The following is a 21,140-nucleotide window of genomic DNA, read 5'->3' as shown; positions in this document are numbered from 1 at the left end:
AGCAGACAAGGTGAGCAGGGCAAGATTTTCAAAGACGTAAATTAAAACAGGAAGAGAAGCAACCTGACGGTCCTTAAGATGTGGGAGGATAATTTTAATTGAGTTTTTCAAGGGTTTAGCCGTGCAGTTAATAGGGGCCACTGGAAGAGGTGTGGTTATGTATGCTAAACAGGGTGGCTCGCCCAGGACTCCTGCAGAGCCACGGCGGTGGCAGAACGGGAGCTGCCAGAGGCATTTGGGAAAGTCTGAGGATTTCTGCCCCTTAGGGAGTGAATCTTGTGGACAGAATAGGTCCTGTTACTGTCTGAAGGCGCTGGGCTCCCCCTCCCCTCCCTGCGCATCCCGCTGAGCTGGAGCTGCCCTCTGAAATGTCAGCGAGAGGAAGCAATCCTTGGCTTGTTAGTTTCTACAAGGAAATAAAACACACAGATGGCTCGAGCATCCTCTATCTCAAAGGCAGGAAAAGGATTCTCAGGGCAGGAGCAGGCAGCCAACAAACGCGGAGCGATCCAGGGAATGGAGGACCAAACAAAGCAGCGTCTGGCCAGCCCTGGCCCGTAGCAGAAAGGGTGGGCCGGCGGCCACCGAGGGGAAACCAGCCCTCTGATGTGCCGGAGCATCCCTCGCTGGAGCGAGGGCAGCGAACAGGCGCTCCCCTGGGGCCCGGGGAGGCTGCTGACAGCAGAGATCCTGGAGGAGGTCTGCAGGGTGGCCCCGGCTGACCCGCTGCCCCCGGCCGGACATGTGGCTACCTGACACAGGCTAACTTTGGCTCAGGACGGAGCCTCTCGGGGAGGATGGAGCAGGGAGCGAGCGCGGGGGGGCACGGGTAGGGAGAGGAAAGACGGCAGGAGACAGAAATGCAAACATGGCCTGACAGCCGTGGGGCAGGGGGAGGGGAGGAGGAAAAAGCAGGGTAAACCTGGCAGGATGGAGCAGGAAACCGGGCTGCAGCGAGCAGGGCGATGGTGAGATAGTGCTTCCTGCCAAGGGAGAACGGCAGACAGATAAACACTCCCAGACAGGAGCTCGCTGACCCCGCTTTGGGATGCTTTGGGATGACGTGGTGGCAGGACCCTGGGGCAGAGCCGAGTCCCAAAAACAGGTGAGAACATGGTCAGGCGTTGGGTGTAGCCGTGCTTTGCTGCCCAGGGCAGCTGGCGAGGAAATACCCTGTTATAAATCCCTGCCTGAAGGCACCAAGGGACCGGGATATACACGAGTAACTTTGCTCCTCAGGACAGCAAACCTCTCTTGAAAGTGGCTTCTGCTTTTGAGCTGCTCTGTTTCTCTTCCCTGATGGACACCCAGCTTGGATGACGAAATGTTGAAGGAGTCCAGAGAGCTTGTGGCTTTTTTTATTTATTTTTTTTCTCATTACCCATCAGTGCAGGTGGTTATTAGAAACCAGAAAAGAACCAATTAATTAAAGTTTATCAGCCATGAGAGGCTGATGAGACATGTTGGGGTGCATGCTCTGAGGCCAAGCAGCTTCTCAGACTGAGTCCTGTCGGGGCTGAGCCACAGCACTGGATGTGCAGCTGTGGCGTGCCAAGGGCTGGGGAAGCAGGGTGGAATGCCCAGCCTCAGGGTGCTGCTGCTCTGGCTGTGGCTTCTCCTTGTGTTGTGACCATGCTGATGTCATGTAACGTGCTGCTTATGTCTCTGCTCATCCCACTCCCTACTTGGCTGCCAGGCAGGGTGATGCTTTGGCTGAGTCTCCCCTGGTTAGGGGTGCTGAGCTGGAGGAGAGCCCTGTTCCTTCAGTCCCCAAATGCCCTGTCTGTTTGGACAGCTGTCCTTCCTCCTCACCTGGCATTGCTGCAGACCCAGGATGCTTAGGGTATCTCTGAGTCTGGTGCCAAAAGAAAAGCATTTCCACCAGCTCTGGTGGTCTTCTGGTGGCCCCTTCCTCAGCTCTCCTGTTGGTTCCTGCTCAGGGGGCTCCTGTGTCTACACATCAACTTGCCCACAGGTGTTTTGGGGCAAAGATGATGTCTCACACTTCTGGTGGTGGACAGGAAGGATCAGACACCCAATAATGATAGCCACCTCTGTGTTTGTATTGACTGAGTTTCTATAATTATTTTTCCTTGCTGTCCCCTGAGAAAGGACACATGTCCTAATTGAAGCAATGGAACATCTGATGCTCTGGAATGTCCTCACAAACTGGTGAGGATACAAATCTGCTCCACTTTGATTTGGTGTTGTTTCAGGGCTTTGAGGTCCACGGATGAAAATTTGTACACCAAAGGACCAATGTCTTGCCATTGGCACTGCCCACCATGAGAAGGGGAAAGGTGCTGCCCAGGGCCTGAGTGAGCCTCTGGTGTGTGGGTTCAGTTGTGTGGCTGGGACTGTGATGCTGCTGCAGCACAACACCAGGATCAGAGGGGCTGATCCTGCACTGAGAAGCACAGCCCCCATTTCACCCTCCTGAGGCAGGTCTGAACTGAGGGTCAACCCTGAGTTATGGGACAAGGAACATCTTCCATGAACCTGTAAAAGAAGGGGTCTGCTCTGTTCTTCCCTGTGTACATGCATAGTTTGGGAGTGATGTTCAGTTTTCTGTTATCTTTTTTCATTTGTTCATTGCTTGCTCATTAGCCTGTTTCCATTTCTGTTTTCCTCCCAGCTTCTCTGTGGGCCTGGGTGGCTGTCACCCTGTCCTGGCAGTCCCCAGGCACAGGCTGCTGGGCACAATCTGCTCTATTTTGGTGTCAGTTCCCACCATGGTTTGGGGCCCACTCTGCCCACTGTGAGACTGGAGACAAAGGCACCTGGTGTTTCAGCCCTACATCGGCTGGAGCCTGACGTTTATTTCTCAGCCTCGTGTGATATCTCACCTCTCTGCAAAACAAGCCTTCCTCCCTGCTGGAGAGCACTGGGAGGAGGAAGAGGAGGAGCTGACAGCCCTACTTCAAATTTCCCCTGCTGCTCTGCCAGCTGCCTGCTCCTTGTGTGACGTGACACTCACGCTTTGCCGCTCCAGCCCACAGTTGGATTCTTGCCCCGTGCATGAGAACAAGTCGCTCCATGGGGGAACTTCAGCCCTGTAGGTGGGAATTCGGCCTGGCTCTGCCTCTGGCACGTGGACTTCCCACATGTCTGTGAGCAGCTACAGGTCCTCCAGCTGCCACTACTCCAAGGGCAGTGAGTTATACCAGCACAGAGCAGGTGGAGAATTGTAACTGGAGCATGGGGGGAAATGGCACCTGAGGTACCAGAGTTAGTTCCTGGGGGGCCGATGCAGTTTTGCCAGAAAATGCTGCTAATTCAGACAAATCCATTCTGGAAAGCAGGAGAAGAAGTCTGCAGAAAGAGCAGAGCAAATCTTCTCCTCCCTCTACCCCAGCTACTGCTGCTCTTTTGAATAGTCCTTCTTGGCCAGAAAGGTACCAGAATTTTATTGCTGGCCATAAAGGAGCAGAGCTTTGCTCACTTAGTGACTGGTGCAAACAAAATTTTCTTTTTTAGAAAGTATCCAAATCTTAAGTTCCTGCATTGCTTCGTTGGACAGATGCTCATTGACTGGGAATTTTTGTCTGACAGCAGCAGAGGTGGGGCAATAGCAGGGTCAGGGGAGCTTTGCTGAGGGAAAGGACACTCATTTTTCCCTTCCAGCCTATCTTTTGCCCTGGGGTGGGCAAGCTGGGCTGAGTATGCAAGGTGCAGGGAGACAGGCCTCACCTGGACCAGCTTTGCTTTGTGCATGTTATCTTGTAGCTGTTGTCACAGGACCCCAAGCTGTGGTGGCAGGAGTGTGAGCTGGGCCGGTTAGCTGGGGACATGTGATGGCTGCGACCAGAGCAATCCAGCCCAGTGCCAAGGGAAGGAAATCAGTGAGAAGGACAGAGTGTGAACAAAATCCGTCTCCGGAAAAGCGCCCCGTTAATCAGTCAGCAGGGCCAGCTCAGCAGAGAGGGAGGGAAGGGGAAGCAGAGAGGGGCTGAGGTGGTGTGTGGGGGCTTGGGGGAGGATCCGGTGCAGGGCTTCCTGTGAGTGGAAGCAGACGGAGGGAGAGCAGGAGCTGTGTTGTGCCACACTGTACCACACCATGCTACACCTTGTCCCACACACAACCTTTGCCCTGTTCCCAAAGCATGCTGTGGCAGTGCTGGCTCTGATGCTGCTCTGCAGAGATTTAGCATCTGCAGCCATTGCAAGGCAAAACCAGGCCTTTCCTACATGCCCAGGGGTGGAGAGATGAGGTCAGGCAGAGATGCCCTGGGGTGGACAGCACTTTACAGTGTGAACGTGGCTTGCCCACGAGGCAGGGAAAGCCCTGGATGCAGGATGCAACTGAGAGCAGGAGTGGTGTCAGGGAGCAGAAAGAGGTAGAGGGGCCTGAAAATGAAGCAGCTGCCAGCGATAAAGAGAAGGCCCTCAGTGCAGCCTGGTCCCTTTCAGAGCCATGAGCTGCAAGATCAAGGCAAGGAAAACTGCTGGGAAACGTGCTTCTCTGGAAATAGACAAGGTGTGACTGGCTGTGGGATCCTGCTTCCTCTCGCCACATCCCATCAATCCCCCTCTGTTTATTTTAATATCCTGCTGCCAACTTGCTTGAAAAAAGCTGCAACCATCTTGAAAAAACAAAGCCAGAGCTGCTGCATGCCTTTTTAATTACATTAATGCTCTCCCTGTGCAAGGGCACAATTGAGTGTGCAGAAGAAAGCAGGAGCTGTTTGGAGGGCTGAGGAGATAAAGCATCACAGGGGTTGGAGGTGGGGAAGGAGGGACTCAGAGGAGAGGAGACACTCCATACTCTGGAGACATCTCCCTCGCACCCTGGGATTTGCCAGAGACACAAACCATCTGTGTGTCGGTTAGCAGAGATTTAATGGCCAAACCCAGCACCAAGTTCACTGCTGGGGAAAGTGAAACACAGGAGAGAGCCATGGCAGGGCAGATGCTCCCTCAGGGAGGGAAAGGGCAAGGCCAGCAATGGGGTGGATCCATCTGGCAAGCACAGAGTGATAGAGAATTTTTGCAGGGAAAGCTGATGGCTTTGAAGATGATTTTGCAGGCTGGGAATGGGTCTGTGCATCCCTTTGGTTGTCCTGGATGCCATGGGTAGCTCTGGGCATCAGCATCCCAAGATGCCAGGCCTAGTGTGGAGTATCAGCATGAGTAGTGGGTCCCCAGTGCGAGCCAGTGCAGGGAGTCCTCGAAGTGCCCAGCAAGCGAGGGCCGGTGGAGAGGCTGGATGGCCACAAGAGCTGGCCCAGCAGTGCTGCCAGCAGCAGGAGTGTCCCCAGCCCCGCGCCACAGTGCTTTCGGAGTGAGCAGTGGTTCCTTTTCCTGTTGTACTCACGGAGGGCCACGGACAGGATGCATCTGCAGGAATCCCACAGCCCCAACCTGCACAGATCGTACTTTTCCTTTCTTCCCCCCCACCCCCTGGTGTTGTTTGCTAACAGGTCACCAGGCAGCACGTGAAGGGAGGCAGGGGGTTCTTTCTGCCGCACTCCTGCTCCCCCCAGCCACAGTGGTGGGACACAGCATTAGCCAAGAGACTTCTGCCACCTTGGCACTTATTTGGTGCTTCAAGCAGAGGGCCCATGCCAGTTTTAAGACCTAATTCAGTGCCTCTTACAGCCAGCTCTGGAGCTGGTTGTGCTAGTATTTTGGGGATTACCTTTCTGCTTGTTGTCCCAGAGCACAGACAGGATGAGAGGGTTTGCTGTCCCCAGCTGGACCCATGCAAGCCATTATCTTCTGCATTTTGGGCTGAGCGCTGTGGGGGTGGCAGGCACCCCCGGCTGCTCCCTGGGACGATGGACAGGGAAGCTGTGGCCATCTGGAGAGCAGTGTTTGCACTGGGATAAGCCTGTCCGGCATTAATAGGAAACGCAGCTTAGCAGACAGATTCCTTCCCCCGTCTCATTTTTTTCAATAAACCTTGTTACATTTCGAAGGGATTTCACAAAAAATGCAGTCATTTATTTTCACAGCCCCAGGGCACATTTTTTCTTTGTGACATCTGACGTCCCCTCCTTTGGGGAAGGGGAGGTTGGAGGCGCAGGGTGGGGTGTCCTCCATGGGGGCCAAGCACCACGCAGCCCCAGGGACCACAGTGACACCGAGCCGTGTGTTGAGTGACAAGTGTGCTGAGTGACAAGTGATAGCTGCTGCTGGTGTTGAGGGAGAGGTGTGTGAGGGACAGGCCGCGGCAGCGGGACACGCACACAGGAGGTGGGCCCGGCCTGCCCCGGGGCTGACGCTCCTTCATGTGGGGAGGCGGGACATGGCGGGGACATGGCGGGGAGCGGGGACACGGCTGTCACCCGGCTGTTGCCATGGGGGCAGCCGTGGGGACACCACCTCAGAGCCGTGCGCCGGCGGGAAGGAAGCGGAGAACAATTGGGGAGAAGGAGGCCGGCAGCCCGGGCCTGGCAGCGCTGGCGGTGCCGCTCCGCACGTCCCTCAGCGCCGTGTCCCCTCAGCCGCCTGTCCCTGAGGGGGGCCCTGGGCACTGTGGCTTCTCCACCAGCCTGCATCCCTGCGCCACCCCTGTGTCTGGACATTGGTTGTCTCCTGGGTCAGGGTTCCTCATGCAGAAACATTCCTAGAATCACCGGATGATTAGGGTTGGAAAAGACTTCTAAGATCATCGAGTCCAGACATTAACTCGGCACGACCACGTTCGCCACTAAATCATGTCCCCAAGTGCCACATCCACAGGTCTTTTGAACACTTCCAGGGATGGTGGCTCTACCACTACCCTGAGAAGCCTGTTCCAATGCCTGACAACCTATTCAGTGTAGAAATTTTTCCCAATATCCAATGTTAACCTCCTCTGGCGCAACCTAAGACCATTTCCTCTCATCCTGAGGCTCTCGACCTGTAGTCCTCAGGTCACAGTTTTGGAGGAAAGCTGTTACAGCTGCTTGTGAAACACGTGGAAATGCCACATCCTTGAGACCTCTCCAACCCTGCCAGATCTCTCTGATACCTGGGTTTGAATGTTGCGAGGGAAGGAAACAGACATACACAGAACACAGTTGCAAAAAAACTCATGTTTTTGTAGAAAGTCAAGCTAGCAGCATATTTTTGCATTCTTTTCTTCCTTGGCATTTAGCACCTACCTGAGTCACAGCTTCACATTCCATAACATTTTCCCCCCTCTCTATTTCTGGCTAGTTTGCTTGTTTTTGCAGTCAACGAGACTTCTTTTGAATTATCTCACATCTCCAGAAGCTAGAGTTTTAAGATAAAGATCATGAAGCAATGACAGTCAGCAACACTGTGCTGATGAAAAACAACAGTAGTCTCTGAAGGTAACCGGTACTTCGAGATGTTTTGTCCATGAGGAGCTCACTTAGGGTGCATGTCTGGCATGCCAGAGATGCAAACACACAAAAAAGTGAGACTCTCCTTGAAAAAAGCTGGAAGAAGAGCCTGATAATGTTTAACTGCCTGTCCCTGAGCCTGGATAATTTCACTCCTGGAATGCCTGTCTGGTGGTACAGGGAAGGGGGCTGCTGCAATTCACAAAAGTTGGTCCTAATCAGGTGACTGTACCTGAGAGTGTGCCACAGGACAAGGGCATTCCATGAATGCCTCTTGGCTCCGGAGAGCATCTCCATACAAACACATTTGTGGTATTTGGGCATCCCTGATTTGTCCCCCTGATTACAGAAAGCTACATGTGTATGGAAAAATCTCCTGCCAGACTCCCTCTGGTTAGCAGAGGGGATCATTTCAAAGCCCTAGTCAAAGCAAGCCCAATATCATTCACCTGGTGAGGAATGGCCACAGTTGAATTCCCTAATTTCTGGTCTTCCATTCTTTTTCTGGCCCTCATCTGTGCTAGGCTGTCTGTCAGAGCCCAGGGGCTGTCTGGCCCTGGCCCAAGAGCTGAAGAGTTTCTCACTGGAGCCAGGAGGGCTGCAGACAAATCTCTTGTGTCCCACTGAGCCAACATTAACTACTTTGTAGGAGCAGACCCCAAGGAGATGTTCCCTTGAAGAACCTTTGCCCCTCTCAGGACTCATGGCACCAGGATAGCTGCTGCCCACAGCACTGGGCCCAGGCTTGTGGATCTCTGCATCATCCCCTCTCTCCTTTCTCTCCACAGATCTGGTGAGCAGCTATTCTATGACCCCTCCTACTCTGAGCATCACCGAGGAGGAGCACGTCATCAACGCCAAGGACACACTGACCATCACCTGCAGGTAGGCATCAGCAAGTGAGGCTCTGTCTAGACTACTCTTACATGGTGAGTGTTGGAGGGCCAGGCAAGGAGAGCCCACTAGGGACTTGTTGGCTGCAGTACTCCTGCAAATTAGCATGTTTGACTACAAATCTTCCACATCTCCCAAGTGTGAATTCATCTAATTAATTGAAAAAGAAGCAAAAGATGTCTCAGAGGATTCCATGATAACTTCTCCTGTAGTCTTTCAGAGAAGAAAGATAGAGAAATATTCTGTGTGATTTGATAGCTTTGTTGTAAGCTCTTCAGGGAAACTGGTTTTCCTGACTCTCCTTGTCTTTCTCTGATGTTACTTATTCTCACCTCATGGGAGCCACTGAGATCGAAGTTCTGGTTTCTAAATCTAGTGGGACATTTTCGGGACACTGAGAAATGCCCAAGGGAGAAGGCAAGGCTGCATTTAGTGCTGGCTATCAGAGTCCTCCAGCTTTTCTAGGAAGATGGGATTTAAGGCTCTCCCTTTATATATGTGGGCAAAAAGAAGCCCCAGCCTGGCCAGGTGAATAACTGTGAGAGGAGCTGGAGAATCTCTGGTTGTTTTGTACACTGTGGTTTTGAGAAGGTGGTGTGTCTGAACTGATTTATCTCTGCTGGGACAGTTGGCTATGCATGTTTTCTGGACTGCCTCCTGTCTCAGAAAGCAGAAAAAAAATCAAAAAAACCCAAACCATAAACAAGTGGGAGAATTGCCCAAGGTCAATTTTCCTGGAGTTTCCCTTCAGCAGCTGAAAACAGATCCATGCTTGGGATCTGAGTGCTGGGTCCAATGGGGATCTAAATTCAGCATGGGCCTCAAATGGGTGTTTCTCAGTGTTATATATAACCACAGAGCAATTACTGCAAACACTTGGCTGGCATTGTGTTCATGCCTTGTCACAAACATATTTAACTTTTCCTGGAACAGATGGCATTGCTTTTCCTTTGTGAATCAGTTCATAACCAAGGGAGAAGGACAGAGGAAAGGTTGTTGGTATTAATTGCTGAACTGATTTCACTCAGTCTGGGAAGCTGAGTGATTGTGGGCTTATTTTCATCCAGTGACTTGAAGAGCCATCGTGTGTGCCAAGATGTAGGAAATGTGTGTGCTAGAGGTCTGTCCATGACTGTCTGTGGGGGGCTGTGGTCACCCATAGAGCCACTGTAGGAGCACAGAGGAAGAGAAGGGAGTTTGGGATTCCAGTGCTCTGCCGTGGTACTTTTCTCCACAGAGGGATGTGGGAGCTGACACTCTCTATTAAAACCTTGGAAGAGGTGAGATTCAGTGAGGATATTCTGAATGAGCTTAGAGTCAGAGCAGACTCAACAGGGGCCCAGAAAGGGACACAGAAAGTGCTTTCAAGACTGTTGTCTATAGATTGAGCCAAAGTTAAAGGGCATACTGAAGTTAGAGGTGTGGTAAAAGAAAGTGTCTTCTGCAGCTGTGAAAGACTGAACTGGCCAGCTGAAGAGCAGAGGACCATCTGCAAACAGCACTACAACCCACGTACCCTCTGCCCATATTGCTCTTTGGCTGCTCCTTGCCTCTGCATCCTGCTGTCCCAGCTGTGCTTCTTGAGGCTGTGCAGTGTCCTTCACACCATCTGCAGATAGATAAGTCTCAGTATCTCCTGCATGGCTCAGAGCATTCCCCTTTTCCTTCTGAGCTCTCAGTCCTGTTTGTTTGTCTTGAGGAGAGGACTTTGACTGGGGGACACTTACTTCATTTGAATGAAGAGTAAATCTTTCCTGGTCCCTGGATCTCTAATTACACCCAGCTGCTTCTCCAACCCCTTCTCTGGACCATGGCCCACCCTGGGAAGACCTGGCTTGTGTTAATGGGAGCTGAAGGGAAAAACATGCAGACCACCAAGAGAACAGGCAAAGGAGAGGGTGGTGGGGCAGGGTAGGGCAGAAACAAATAGAAAACCAAATCCAGGATCCAGGGATTTCCTGCTGAGCATCGTGTTGGAGGTGACTTCAGTTTGACCCTGGTCTTCCCTTGAGAACAATGTCCTCTGGCTGCTCTTCAAGCTGCCCTGGAGCCAGGAGTACAGGCTTGCTTGAAGCAGTGCTTCAGCAGAAAGATGAGCTCAAAACCCCCGTGTGAGACTCCCTGGAGACCTTTCAAGCTTCACCCACTGAGCGTGAGAGTCCTGCAGCCAACTGTGCTCTCAGGCTCCCTTGCAGCAGCCTGGATCTCAGACATCCACAGCTCTACAGCCCTACTCCTGCTCCACAGCCCACCAAGCCTCATCAGTGACCAGAGTCCATGCCAGGCCAGGGGATAAGCAATGCTTCTGGAGCTGGGCATGCTTAACAGGTACCCAAAGGCACAACACACACACAAGGAGCCACCAGATGCTGGGGCTCTGCTTATGCAAATGCCATTACATGCAGTCCTGTTCCCTTGTCACCCAGCACAAGGCACCCTTGAGAGGCCCAAACAGAGCAGGGGACCACTGCATGAACATTCCTCAAAATAGATGTTGTGTCAGGGCTGGCTGAGAGCCCCAGGGATGTTTTGATTCAAGCATGTGGCAGATCAGGGGGAAGGGACTGATGCCCAAATGGACAGTGCAGCTTTTATTAGCTCCCATTCCTAGAAGGAAGGAAGAATATTGTGAATCTCTGCATTCATGCCCTCAGCAGCCTGTATGGGGGGAAAGCAGGGAGCTTGTGCTGTTCCAACTCATAAGGATTGGAGCAAATCCCACAGGAGCCAGCTGCACAACAGCAGAAACCTTTGGAGGGATCAACTTGGTCTTGGCTGTGCCATTCCATTCCATCCCATCCCGTCCCATCCCATCCCATCCCATCCCATCCCATCCCATCCCATCCCATCCCATCCCATCCCATCCCATCCCATCCTGCAGGTGCTGGGCACAGAGCTGGGGAGCAAACCAAGAAAAAGAAGTGCAAGAATGTCCTTTGCTTCCCAGTGACCTGTTACCAGGCTGACTTGCAGATGCGCAAACCTGTCTGTGGCAGAGAGGAAATATTTGACCCCAGAGCCCTCTTGGCTCCCATGGAGGAAATGAGCACTGTGGCAGGGCTGAAGGAGTGTGAGGATAATGTGAAGCTCCACAACCACTGCTCCAGAGCGGTGTCCAAGAACACACAACACTTGCTGCTCTCTCCTGCATGTGTGGCTGCTGTGAACATCCTCCATGGTGCTGAGGGGAATATGGTTTATCCCAGCTAAGCCACAACCAGCTTTGCCTATCATTCCACACATGGGAGTTTCAAAGAGGATTGCAGAAGAGGGGTGCCAATTGCAACATCTCCCTTGAAGAGCATCCGTCCTAAAAAGATTGAGGAAAACAGTTGTGGAGAAGACTACAGTGCATTTTTTTCCAGCTGGCACTGGCAGGCTCCATCGCCAGGAGGCACATTATCACTGAGCTGAAAGAAAACAACTTGGGAATAAATCTTAGAAGGTGACAGATAGGAGAGAAGAAACTATCCAAAACTGCTGCTTGGGTAGACTCAGAAATAAATCCACGTGAGCCTGACCTGCCCTCATTCCTGCCTTCTTCTGGTCCTCTTAACATACCAGTGACACTAGCTTGGACTCACAGTAATGCCCACACCTTCTGTGTCCCCACCAGGCCTGTGGACATACGAAAGGAAATGAAAGCACGTCTGAAAGGAATGCCTGGGTTGAGCTGCCCACGGGCTGGTTGGCATGTCTGTGTGCACTGGCCCATCCATGTTTGTATAAATACGTGTCACTCAGCTACTGCAGGCCTTGATGGTTGATGAAACAACTGGATCTGATAATGTGTGAAAATCTCAGTAGGTAAACAAACAGAAAGCGGAAACGCTGGAGACTTTTACAATTACCCTCCTCCAAGTGGAGTGCCAAAAATGCCTGGTCCAAAGCTCTCAGCTCTGGGCTGAAAACAGAGGCAGCCCCATGGTCTGTGCCAGTGCAGTGGGGCTGTGGACACAGCAGCAACACCTATGGCAGAGGCCACCAGGTGTTCCTGGTTTAGTGATCAGTCTCACTGTTATTTTCCATGTGCATGAATAGGATAGGAAAACCTCAAAATTCAGTTCTTAGTTTTATTGAAGTGTTCATGAGACTCTGGTACTTGGGAGAAGCTTGCCTGTGCTTCATGAACACAAGCTGCTAGAGCTGCACTTACAGTCCTGCCTCAGGCACTGATGGTGTTTTTAGTGAAAGCAGAAGTTTGAGCTGGGTAAGAAGGGTTGTGTGTATGTCCCCAAGGGCTCATCACTGCCTCCAGAGCCCCTGTGCTTGGCGACATGGGAAGAGTGCAGCACACTCTCTCCAAACTCATCTGCTGCGAGCTGGAAGAGAGCAAAGCCTGCAGGAAGATAAATCAGCTGCTGAAGACAAACACAAAGGGGCAGGTCTTTTCCCCCATGCTTGGACAGAAATCCTGTCCTCGTTGTGTCTGAGCCATTGTGCCTTCCAATGGCACCTTATCTTGCTTCCTCCTCACTGTCCCTTGCTGTCTGGTGATGGTCATAGTCTGCTTGTGCTTAAAAGCATCTGCCCATGGAGTTGCCCAGGCAGAGGAGCTGCATGTGCCAACATGTCTATTCCCAACTTGCATAATAGATGAACCCAGTTTCCCCTCGTAGAGCCAATGGTGCTGACAAAAGGCCATTTTTACCCCACAGCTGTCTCTTACGATGGCTTCTTTTTTTCCCCGTTTCTCTTTTTCTGCACATACTTAAGTGACTTTCAGCTATTTGGCAAATTTTCAAGTGGGACTAGGCCTTCCTCTGAAAGGGGCTCTGATTTCACAGAAGGAAACTTCCAGTGTGGAATAAAAGCTTGTTTTGTTTGTAGTAAACAAGTGCAGTTATAAGAAGCTACGGTGGCACGTGTGTGCACATGCAAGCTCCCGCTCTGGAGATCCTCAGCTATATATAAATACACACGTGCACGTTCTGTCTGGGGGTTTCTTGAGTTCCTGGACTTTCCTGTCTGTCTTTGGGCTGCTGGTGAACAGGCTTTGTGGTCATGCCATCAGAGAGGTGTCTGCAGATCAGTCTTGCTCTCTGCAGAGGTGGGAAGGGGCGGCAGCCCCAGGCCAGCTGGAGTTTTGAGGGTCTGCAGGGTGACCTGCAGAGCAAGGGGAACCCCCTCCTACAGCAATGGGGAAGGAAACAGCTGGCAGCTGGCCAGAAGGCAGTCAGCTGAGCCTCCTCTTGTTTTCCCCTTGCTGTCTTTTATCCCTGACTCCCTCCTGCTTTTCTCTTTCTCGCTTTCTTTCCAGTCTGCTCTCCTTCCCCCATTCTTCTTCCCACTCCATTCATCACACAATGAGCCACAGCCAGCAGCAACACTGAGCCAAGGGAAATCATCACATCCATGTGTTTCCCTAATAGCTCTGGACCCTTTTAATAATGAGAGAGAACTGAAAATAAATGGAACCTTTCCCTCAGGGCCCTCTGTGTTTCCCTGTCCTGGCATTCAGTAGGACAGTGCCATGGGACAGAGGGGCCTGCTTGTGAGTGGGCTGATATCTTACAGCTTAGCATGACCAGAGAGGTGTACTGGGGAAGGGGATGAGCCTTTGCTTACCCAGCACTTAAGGAATCTGGTTGCCCCTTCCTTGTGTCTGTTTTTCGCCTTGGAGGATGGCCATTCCTCCATGCCTCAATCCCAGACTGGTGGCTGGCTGGGCCACATGCAGGTGTGCACAGAGTCACACAGAGCAATAAAACCACCACCATGTTCACCAAGCCCAGCCCAAAGCTAACACTGCTTTTTTCTCATGTCTAGGGGCCAGCACCCTTTGGAGTGGTCGTGGCCAGGGGGCAAGGTGGATCCTGCTGGGAAGGAGGAGACTGAGTTGGTGGCCTCAGCTGCCCCCAGCAGTGGCCGAGCAATCCAGGAGAAGGACTGCGAGGGGACCGGCACAAAGCCGTACTGCAAAGTGCTGGTGCTGACGGAGGCGCAGGCCAACGACACAGGCTACTACCGCTGCTACTACAAATACATTGATGCCAAAATCGAGGGCACCACAGCAGTCGGCACCTACGTGTTTGTGAGAGGTAAGAGCTGCCGGTGGTGTGCACCTGAAGGCTGAGGGCCTCAGGGCAGCCAATGCACCAGCATAATATCTGAAAGATTAAACATCTCAATGTGCCTCCCAGGGCAGAGTGTGGCTGCTGCAGCCTCGGGGAGGGGGCCAAAGTCTGATTCTCTGGAAGTGCGGGGGACCAATATCCGCCCATGGCAGCAGTGCCTGGGATTCAATTATGTCCCATCCCAGGGGCATCACTCCAGCCAGGCTGGAATGCAGGAATTCAAGGAGTGAGAGCCTGGCCTCAGAGATGCTCCACCACTTAAAAATGCACAGGAATTATCTTCTGGGCAGCTGGGGGCTCCCTGAGATGCTGGTGGCCAAAGGTGATAGTGTTTCATAAAGCTGAGACTGAGAGGGAGAGGATGAGTGCTACAAACACTCCATGTGCAATCTGTTCCCAGACCTGCTGGCCTGAGCTGCTCCATAGTGACAGATCCAGATGCTCCTCTCCACACTGTGCGGGGGCTACCCATGCAAGCAGGGTTATGAGGTGTATTTTGTCAGAGCAGGTATGTTCACCAGGCTTGGGGCTGGAACCTCAACTTAGGGAGTGGCTGCAGGGCCAATACTCAGCGTCTCTGTGTCCCAGGGGTTTCTCCTGTATCATCTCCCCCACTGCTCACAGCAGGCTCCAGCAAGATAAATGAACTCTGTCCCCTGGAAACAGTTGGCTGAGCTATTTCTCTTTCCGCCCCCATTTATTAGTTGGTGCAGTTGTCATGAGCCAGGCAGGTCATGACATATAAGATGCATTTTTCAGAAGTCCCAGGGCAAAGCCAATTTTGCCTCTGCAACTATGCAGAGAAAAATGCAGGGCAAATCACAAAAGCTGGGCAGCTGTTAGAGAGGAATTGAAGTCTGTTTGGGCAATTGCTTCCTCTTTCCGTGGGGTATGCTGCACACCCTAAAGCAGGACAGAGCCTGCCTGGATTTCAGACATCTGTGAGTTGGACAGGGCTGTTCAGGCACTCTAGAGGGTTGTATCAGGATGGAGGCAGAGAGCTTCTTAGATACACTGAAAATAAGTACAACCCCATAAGCAGAGAGTGCTTTTGCAAGAACTGATATTCTTTGTGATCCAGCGAATGTCACTTTGCCGCTTGATCCACCTTCTCTCACTTCCAGTCTCTCTGCAGCGCAGGAGCTCCTTTCCTGTTCACCAGAGAGTGCACATGGTGCAGGTTAGGGGCAATAAATCCCACACTGTCAGGGCCCATGGGACTCACAGTGCCTGTGAATGGTGTATGTGCAACAGATCCTGCCAACAGCTCACAGCCCTGCTGTGCACATGGCTACACAGCACATGTTCATACTTGGTCCCATCAGGCTGTCCCCTCTTATGGTTTTCAAGCATCTAGAAGACCTTAGAATCTGCCTTTCCAGACAGGACAGGCTTTGAGGCAGGAGAAGGGACATGTCAGGAAAACCTATGCATATAGTAAGCACAACCATTGCAGAACATTCAGATAAAGACTGTTCCTGCTGAACTGGGCTGCAGTGTGAGACTGTCCCTGGAGAGCTTGGAAGGGCTGATGTAAGTGTTGGGGATGTTTGGAGACAAGATGATCAGACCACAGGTTTATCCATCAAGCTCATTTCTCATGTTAAGAGCTTGGTGAAATTGTCAGGAACAAAATATCTGTGCTTGCCTGGAAAAATGGGTTCTTCTGTATTTTACCTCCAGTTCAGCTCTTAAATGAACTCTCCACGCATGTGTCTCCTTCCCATGTGTCTGGTTAGGTGTGTATTTTATTACAACTACAGACAGCACTATAGACATAGAATGCCTCATCAGGGTAGGATAGGCTATGTACAGCCCACATCTCATAAAGCTTAGCATGTATTAATGAAGAAGATTCTAAATTATTCCCATGCAGCCCATTAAGGCAGTCTTAAGGAAATTTGTGATGTTGTCAGAGAGGGGAGTTAGTGCATGAATCACAAGCTCATTGACAGCAGGACCAGCCCAGTAAATCAGTTCTTGGCTGCCATCTGAGCTTGAAGGGGACCTCATAGTCTCTCACCTCTGACAGTTGTAGAGCTCCTCCTTCTCCACATGCCCTGGGTTCGGGAGAGGAATGAGGAACATGTTCACACTAGGAAACAAATCTGTGATTTCAGATGCCAGCAATCCTGTGGCAGCAAAAAAACCCCAGGAAATAAAGATAAGAACTCCCTGGGCAATCCATGTGTTCCTAAGAGCTGACCAGTATGGTTTCTTGGGTGTGGGTTTTTTCACTTACACTGTAGAATAAGTGCTCCACAGAGGAGAGGCCTTTGCAGCATGACTATCACTGGAGCAGCAGCTTTATAGATCAAAATTTAAAGGTTTATGCACTTAACTGTGGGAGCACTGGGTTGGATTGGGTTGGGCCAAATGTGATTTGAACAACAGAATCCCCAAGTGAGGATAATGTCCAAATTCATCTTCAACGTGTCCCTTTAGACGGGTCTCTTTAGAGGTTGGGTATCAGAGGGAAAGAATGTCAGGCTGGACAAATGGATGTCCTCATGCTACACTCTCTTGAAATCAATGGTTTAGCTGAAACACAGGTGAATAAAACTAAATGTAGGCCACTGGGATCATTTAGTCTGATTCCAGTGTACCAAAAGCTGTAAAATCTCCCCTAGCAGGGACTCTGAGGCAGCCCAGAGTCTCCCAGATGGAGACCCATCACCCCCTTATAAAGCCCCCTTCACTCAGGGACAATTTCCATTAATAAAGCCAATAATGACCATGTGCTGGATGAACATTTACAGAGCGGAGATGCTGGCAACACCATGCCTTTGAGACACTAGGAACCAGTCTCTATTCAGAGCATCCCATGAGGCATAAAACCCTGTGGAAAAGGGCAGGCAGGGGCTGATAGCACAGAATAAATCATCTGTCACTGAGGCCACCAAGCAGCCTCACAATTCTTTGTCTATTCCAATTTGGTCTTCCAAATCCCGTTTAGTCAGCCTAGGTCACTGCTGATTCTACACTGGCTCTGCACAGAGTTTAGTGTAACTTCCCTGGCCTTGCTAAGTCATTTCAAAATGATTATTTTTGGTTGGTTTTCTTCCTGTCAATATTTGTGCTTGCAGCAACCGGGCGGCAGTGGGGTGGCAGCCCTGGAAAGCTCAGCTCATGTGTTTATCTGCCGGCCGGGATGGCTGCAGGATGACATCTGCATACCATTGCGCTGCGGATCACTTCCTCGCCCGGGAAGGTCGCGCTGCCGGCCGCTGCACCAGGGCAGCGCAGCCCCGCGCCAGCCCTGCTCGGGGACACAGCCACCAGCTGGGCAGGCGCCGAGCCCAGGACACCACGCACTGCTTTCACAAAGGGTCAGGCTCAGGCAGAGGCCGTGAGAGCTCCAGGAAAGGGGAGGTCATTTCCCGCGCTGCCCAAATGTCACACGAGTGCCGTGTTTGGTGCGGAGGAGCCGGCTGCCTTTGCATTCCCGAGCTCCAGGTGTCTCCTCGGACTGTCACATGTGGCAGATGGGGCTGAGCAGCTCAACACCACTCCCCCTCTGAAGCTTGTGCTATGTTAAGGAAATTCAGAAAACCTCCTTTTCTACTGGTTGTTGCCTTTTCCCAGTTTTTTTTCTTCTTTGTTAGTAGTTGTTCTCCTTGTATCTTTTCCACAGATTTTGAACAGCCATTTATCAATAAGCCAGAGACCCTCCTCATCAGCAAGAAGGAGAACACTTGGGTACCATGCCTCGTGTCCATCCCAGATCTTAACGTCACACTGACCTCGGTGAGAGCTCTGGACTGAGATGTATTGCATTTGTTCTGCATTTGTAATTGCCTGAGTGGAAGCATGACAGGCACTGCCAGGAAAGGAAAATGCATGGGATACATTTTCCATGGAAAGTACAAGCCACTGGCTTCCTCGTTTTATTTGCTGGTTGAAGCTGTGTTGTCCAGTTCCCTTGGGCAAACCCCACGGGTTTCCTGCCAACCTTGCTTCTCTTCCCTGGAGCTCTATGAAACAAAACAAGATTTTGTTTTAAACCCATTTCCCCACAGCATTCCCTGTTTGCCTCGAACCTGTGATCTACACACCTCTAGGTGGTTGGGATCCCCACAAGGCAGGAGGCTGCAGCCCTGGGGCTCAAGAGTGAAAACATCTCTCTTATCGGTTGCTTTTTTTTTTTTTTTTTTTTTTTTTTTTTTAATGCAAATACATCCTTCCAGGATGAGTGTTACTATTGTACAAAGGCCTCCAGGGACATTCTGGGGGCCTGGGGCCATTCCCTTGCCCGGGAAGAACACTACCCAAGGTCAGCACTCATCCCGGTGGGGCTGATGTTTGGGACATCAGCATCAGTTTCCTTAGCTATCTCTAGAAATTTCCATTCCTGGAAGTCTCTGGCCCATTCTGCAAATGGGGAGGCTCATGCTGCAGGATGTGGCTACTCGGGGTAGAGGGGAGGCCACGATTCCTAGATGGCAAACCCTTGAGGGGAGAGGGCAGGAGGCCAGCATAGTGTGATGCTGCATCATTTCTTTCCACAAAAGGGATGTGTTAGCCAGCATAAACCATGGGAGGGGTGGACTGGGAATGTTGTTACCTTCTGATTTCACTCGGCAAAATGTTGATTTTTCCAGCAAAATTTCTTCATCCACCCTGACGGGAAAAGCACTTTCTGGGACAACAAGAAGGGAATGCAGGTACCAACACACTTGATCAGGGACTTATTGTATGTCCACTGTGAGACTGTAATTGACAAGAAGGTCTTCAAATCCAATTTCTTCATCATCCATATAGCAGGTGAATATTTGGGAAGGTTCAGGGGAGTAGTTTGGGTGGCTCTGAAGTCCATCAGTGTAGTTTATGGGATTGTTACGGTCCTCTCCAGCTACACAGACTCTGCATGGTGCTTATATCTCTTCTACTGTGTGTCAGACAGAGATACACCATGGAGCAGGAGGTCATTCTCAAACCTCCTGTAACTGCACAGTCTGAGTCAAAGAGTTACTAGATCAGAAATGTCTTTTCCTTCCCTCTTCTGCATCAGGGAGTGAGCTGTATGATATCCAGCTGTATCCCAAGAAAGCCATGGAGCTGCTAGTAGGAGAGAAGCTGGTCTTGAACTGCACAGTGTGGGCTGAGTTCAACTCTGGTGTTGGCTTCCAGTGGACTTACCCTGGCAAACAGGTACCAGCAAACAGAGCAGCTCCCCATGCACTGAACTGTTTCCCTCTGAGTCAGCCCCTCATGACCCTTCACTGTTCCTCTCCACATCATTGGCAGGGCTCTGCTTCATAACCCTAACCATGCTGTGCTCTGGACATCTTGGTCAGAGTGTTTTTCCATTTTTTCTCCTGCAGCAGAAGGCAGACAGAAGGAAGACCCTTTTCCTGGCAGAAAGCTCCCTCCTTGCCAAGATATTACTGTTCTGGCGTTCATGGGAAACCACTGGCTTCACTTTGACCAGTGCAAATCCAGAGCAAACATGATTGAGTTAAAAGGAGCTATTCTAATCATAGAGCCCTTGTTACCAAGAGCCTGTGAGGTGGTCCCTTTCCCACTGTGTTTTCCCCGTCTTGTATCCTCTGGCTTTTTTGAATGGTGAGACAGGGGAGTCCCTTGAGAACATCACTCAGCTCATGGGGCTCCCAGCCTGGTTCCTGGGATACAAGAGAAAAGCATCTGACCCTAGTCCCAGGCAGTAAGTACACAGAACATGTGCCCTTCCATCCCTGAGGATAGCAGTCAGTTGTGCGGAAACCTGTCCAGGTAGAGGCAAGCACTGAGCATCAGGAATCACAGCTGTGAAGAACCCATCCACACAGCCCCATCCCATTGCTGTCTTTCATCCTCTTCTCTGTGTCATCTCCCACAGACACAGCGAGCAGTGATTGACTCCGAGCGCCGGTCTGTGCAGACACACACGGAGCTCTCCAGTATCCTGACCCTCCACAACGTCAGCAAGCAGGACCTGGGGAAGTACACATGCACTGCCACCAATGGTGCCCAGATGCTGGAGGAGAGCACTGATGTCATTGTGCACGGTATGGTGCCTGCCAGTGCCCTGCAGAGCCACAGCCAGAGCCCAGCTGCAGCAGAGGCAATCCCAGACTGCTTGGGCAGAGTGGCTCCTGAACCTCCTCCATCCACTCTGCTTTAGTGAAACCCAGCTCTCCTTCAGCCCCTCAGCCCTCCTGCATCCCAACACCATGCTGGGAGCAGAGTCACATTCAGCAGGGTCCCAAAAGGGAGGGAGAGAGATGCCAACACCAAACTGGCCCAAATGCGGTGGAATGGCAGGACACATGTATCTTGCAGCCCTGTGGCAAATGCAGTGCCCCCGTGGCATGGTTGGCCTGAGGGGCACCAGCTGCAGGTGTACAAGGCACCATCTGCTGTGGGTGACTATTTCTTGGCAGCAGAAAGTCACAGGGCAGCCCAGCCTTCCTGCATCCCCAATGGCTCCCAAGAGGGAGACAGAAGCAGCTCTTCAGCTGCCAGGATCTCAGCTGCACTGTCATGACACCCTGCCTGTCCTTGGTCCTTGCTGTTGGGCCCTGTGGAGAGCAGCAGAGCTTTGTGACACCCTGTCTCTTTGAGTTCTCCTCCATGGTCCCTTTTTTCCTTGCAGAAAAGCCCTTCATCACGGTGGAGTGGAGGAAGGGCCCAGTGATAGAAGCCACTGCAGGAGATGAAGCTGTGAAGCTGCCAGTGAAAGTCGTGGCTTACCCCCCACCAGACTTCCAGTGGTAACTTAACCTTTCTTAGCTTGAGCCACCTTCTCCTCTCCTCCTTTTCTCTGCCAAATGGGGAAGCATAGCATGGCTTCCTTGCTAAGTCACTCTGTCACCAAGATTGTCCTAAATGTCACTTTTTTACACCCATGGGGGTCATTTCTCCCATGTCCTGGCTC

At 51.6% G+C, this 21,140-nt stretch overlaps 1 protein-coding gene across 1 annotated transcript in view; it reads left to right on the top strand.

Annotated features, from left to right (window-relative positions):
• FLT4 (fms related receptor tyrosine kinase 4) overlaps positions 1 to 21,140 on the top strand; it is a 57,666-nt gene that overhangs the window by 13,322 nt on the left and 23,204 nt on the right. The window contains exons 2-8 of the mRNA XM_066329140.1: positions 8,081 to 8,177; positions 13,956 to 14,227; positions 17,898 to 18,010; positions 18,865 to 19,027; positions 19,275 to 19,414; positions 20,103 to 20,271; positions 20,859 to 20,976. Of these exons, the coding sequence (XP_066185237.1) occupies positions 8,081 to 8,177; positions 13,956 to 14,227; positions 17,898 to 18,010; positions 18,865 to 19,027; positions 19,275 to 19,414; positions 20,103 to 20,271; positions 20,859 to 20,976 (1,072 nt within the window). The remainder of the gene's footprint in view (positions 1 to 8,080; positions 8,178 to 13,955; positions 14,228 to 17,897; positions 18,011 to 18,864; positions 19,028 to 19,274; positions 19,415 to 20,102; positions 20,272 to 20,858; positions 20,977 to 21,140) is intronic.

Source organism: Sylvia atricapilla, chromosome 14 (genome assembly GCF_009819655.1).
Source record: "Sylvia atricapilla isolate bSylAtr1 chromosome 14, bSylAtr1.pri, whole genome shotgun sequence".
In the NCBI taxonomy this organism is placed as follows: Eukaryota; Metazoa; Chordata; class Aves; order Passeriformes; family Sylviidae; genus Sylvia; species Sylvia atricapilla.
Note: the sequence above shows the minus strand (reverse complement) of the source record. Positions and strands in the feature narration are given on the sequence as shown.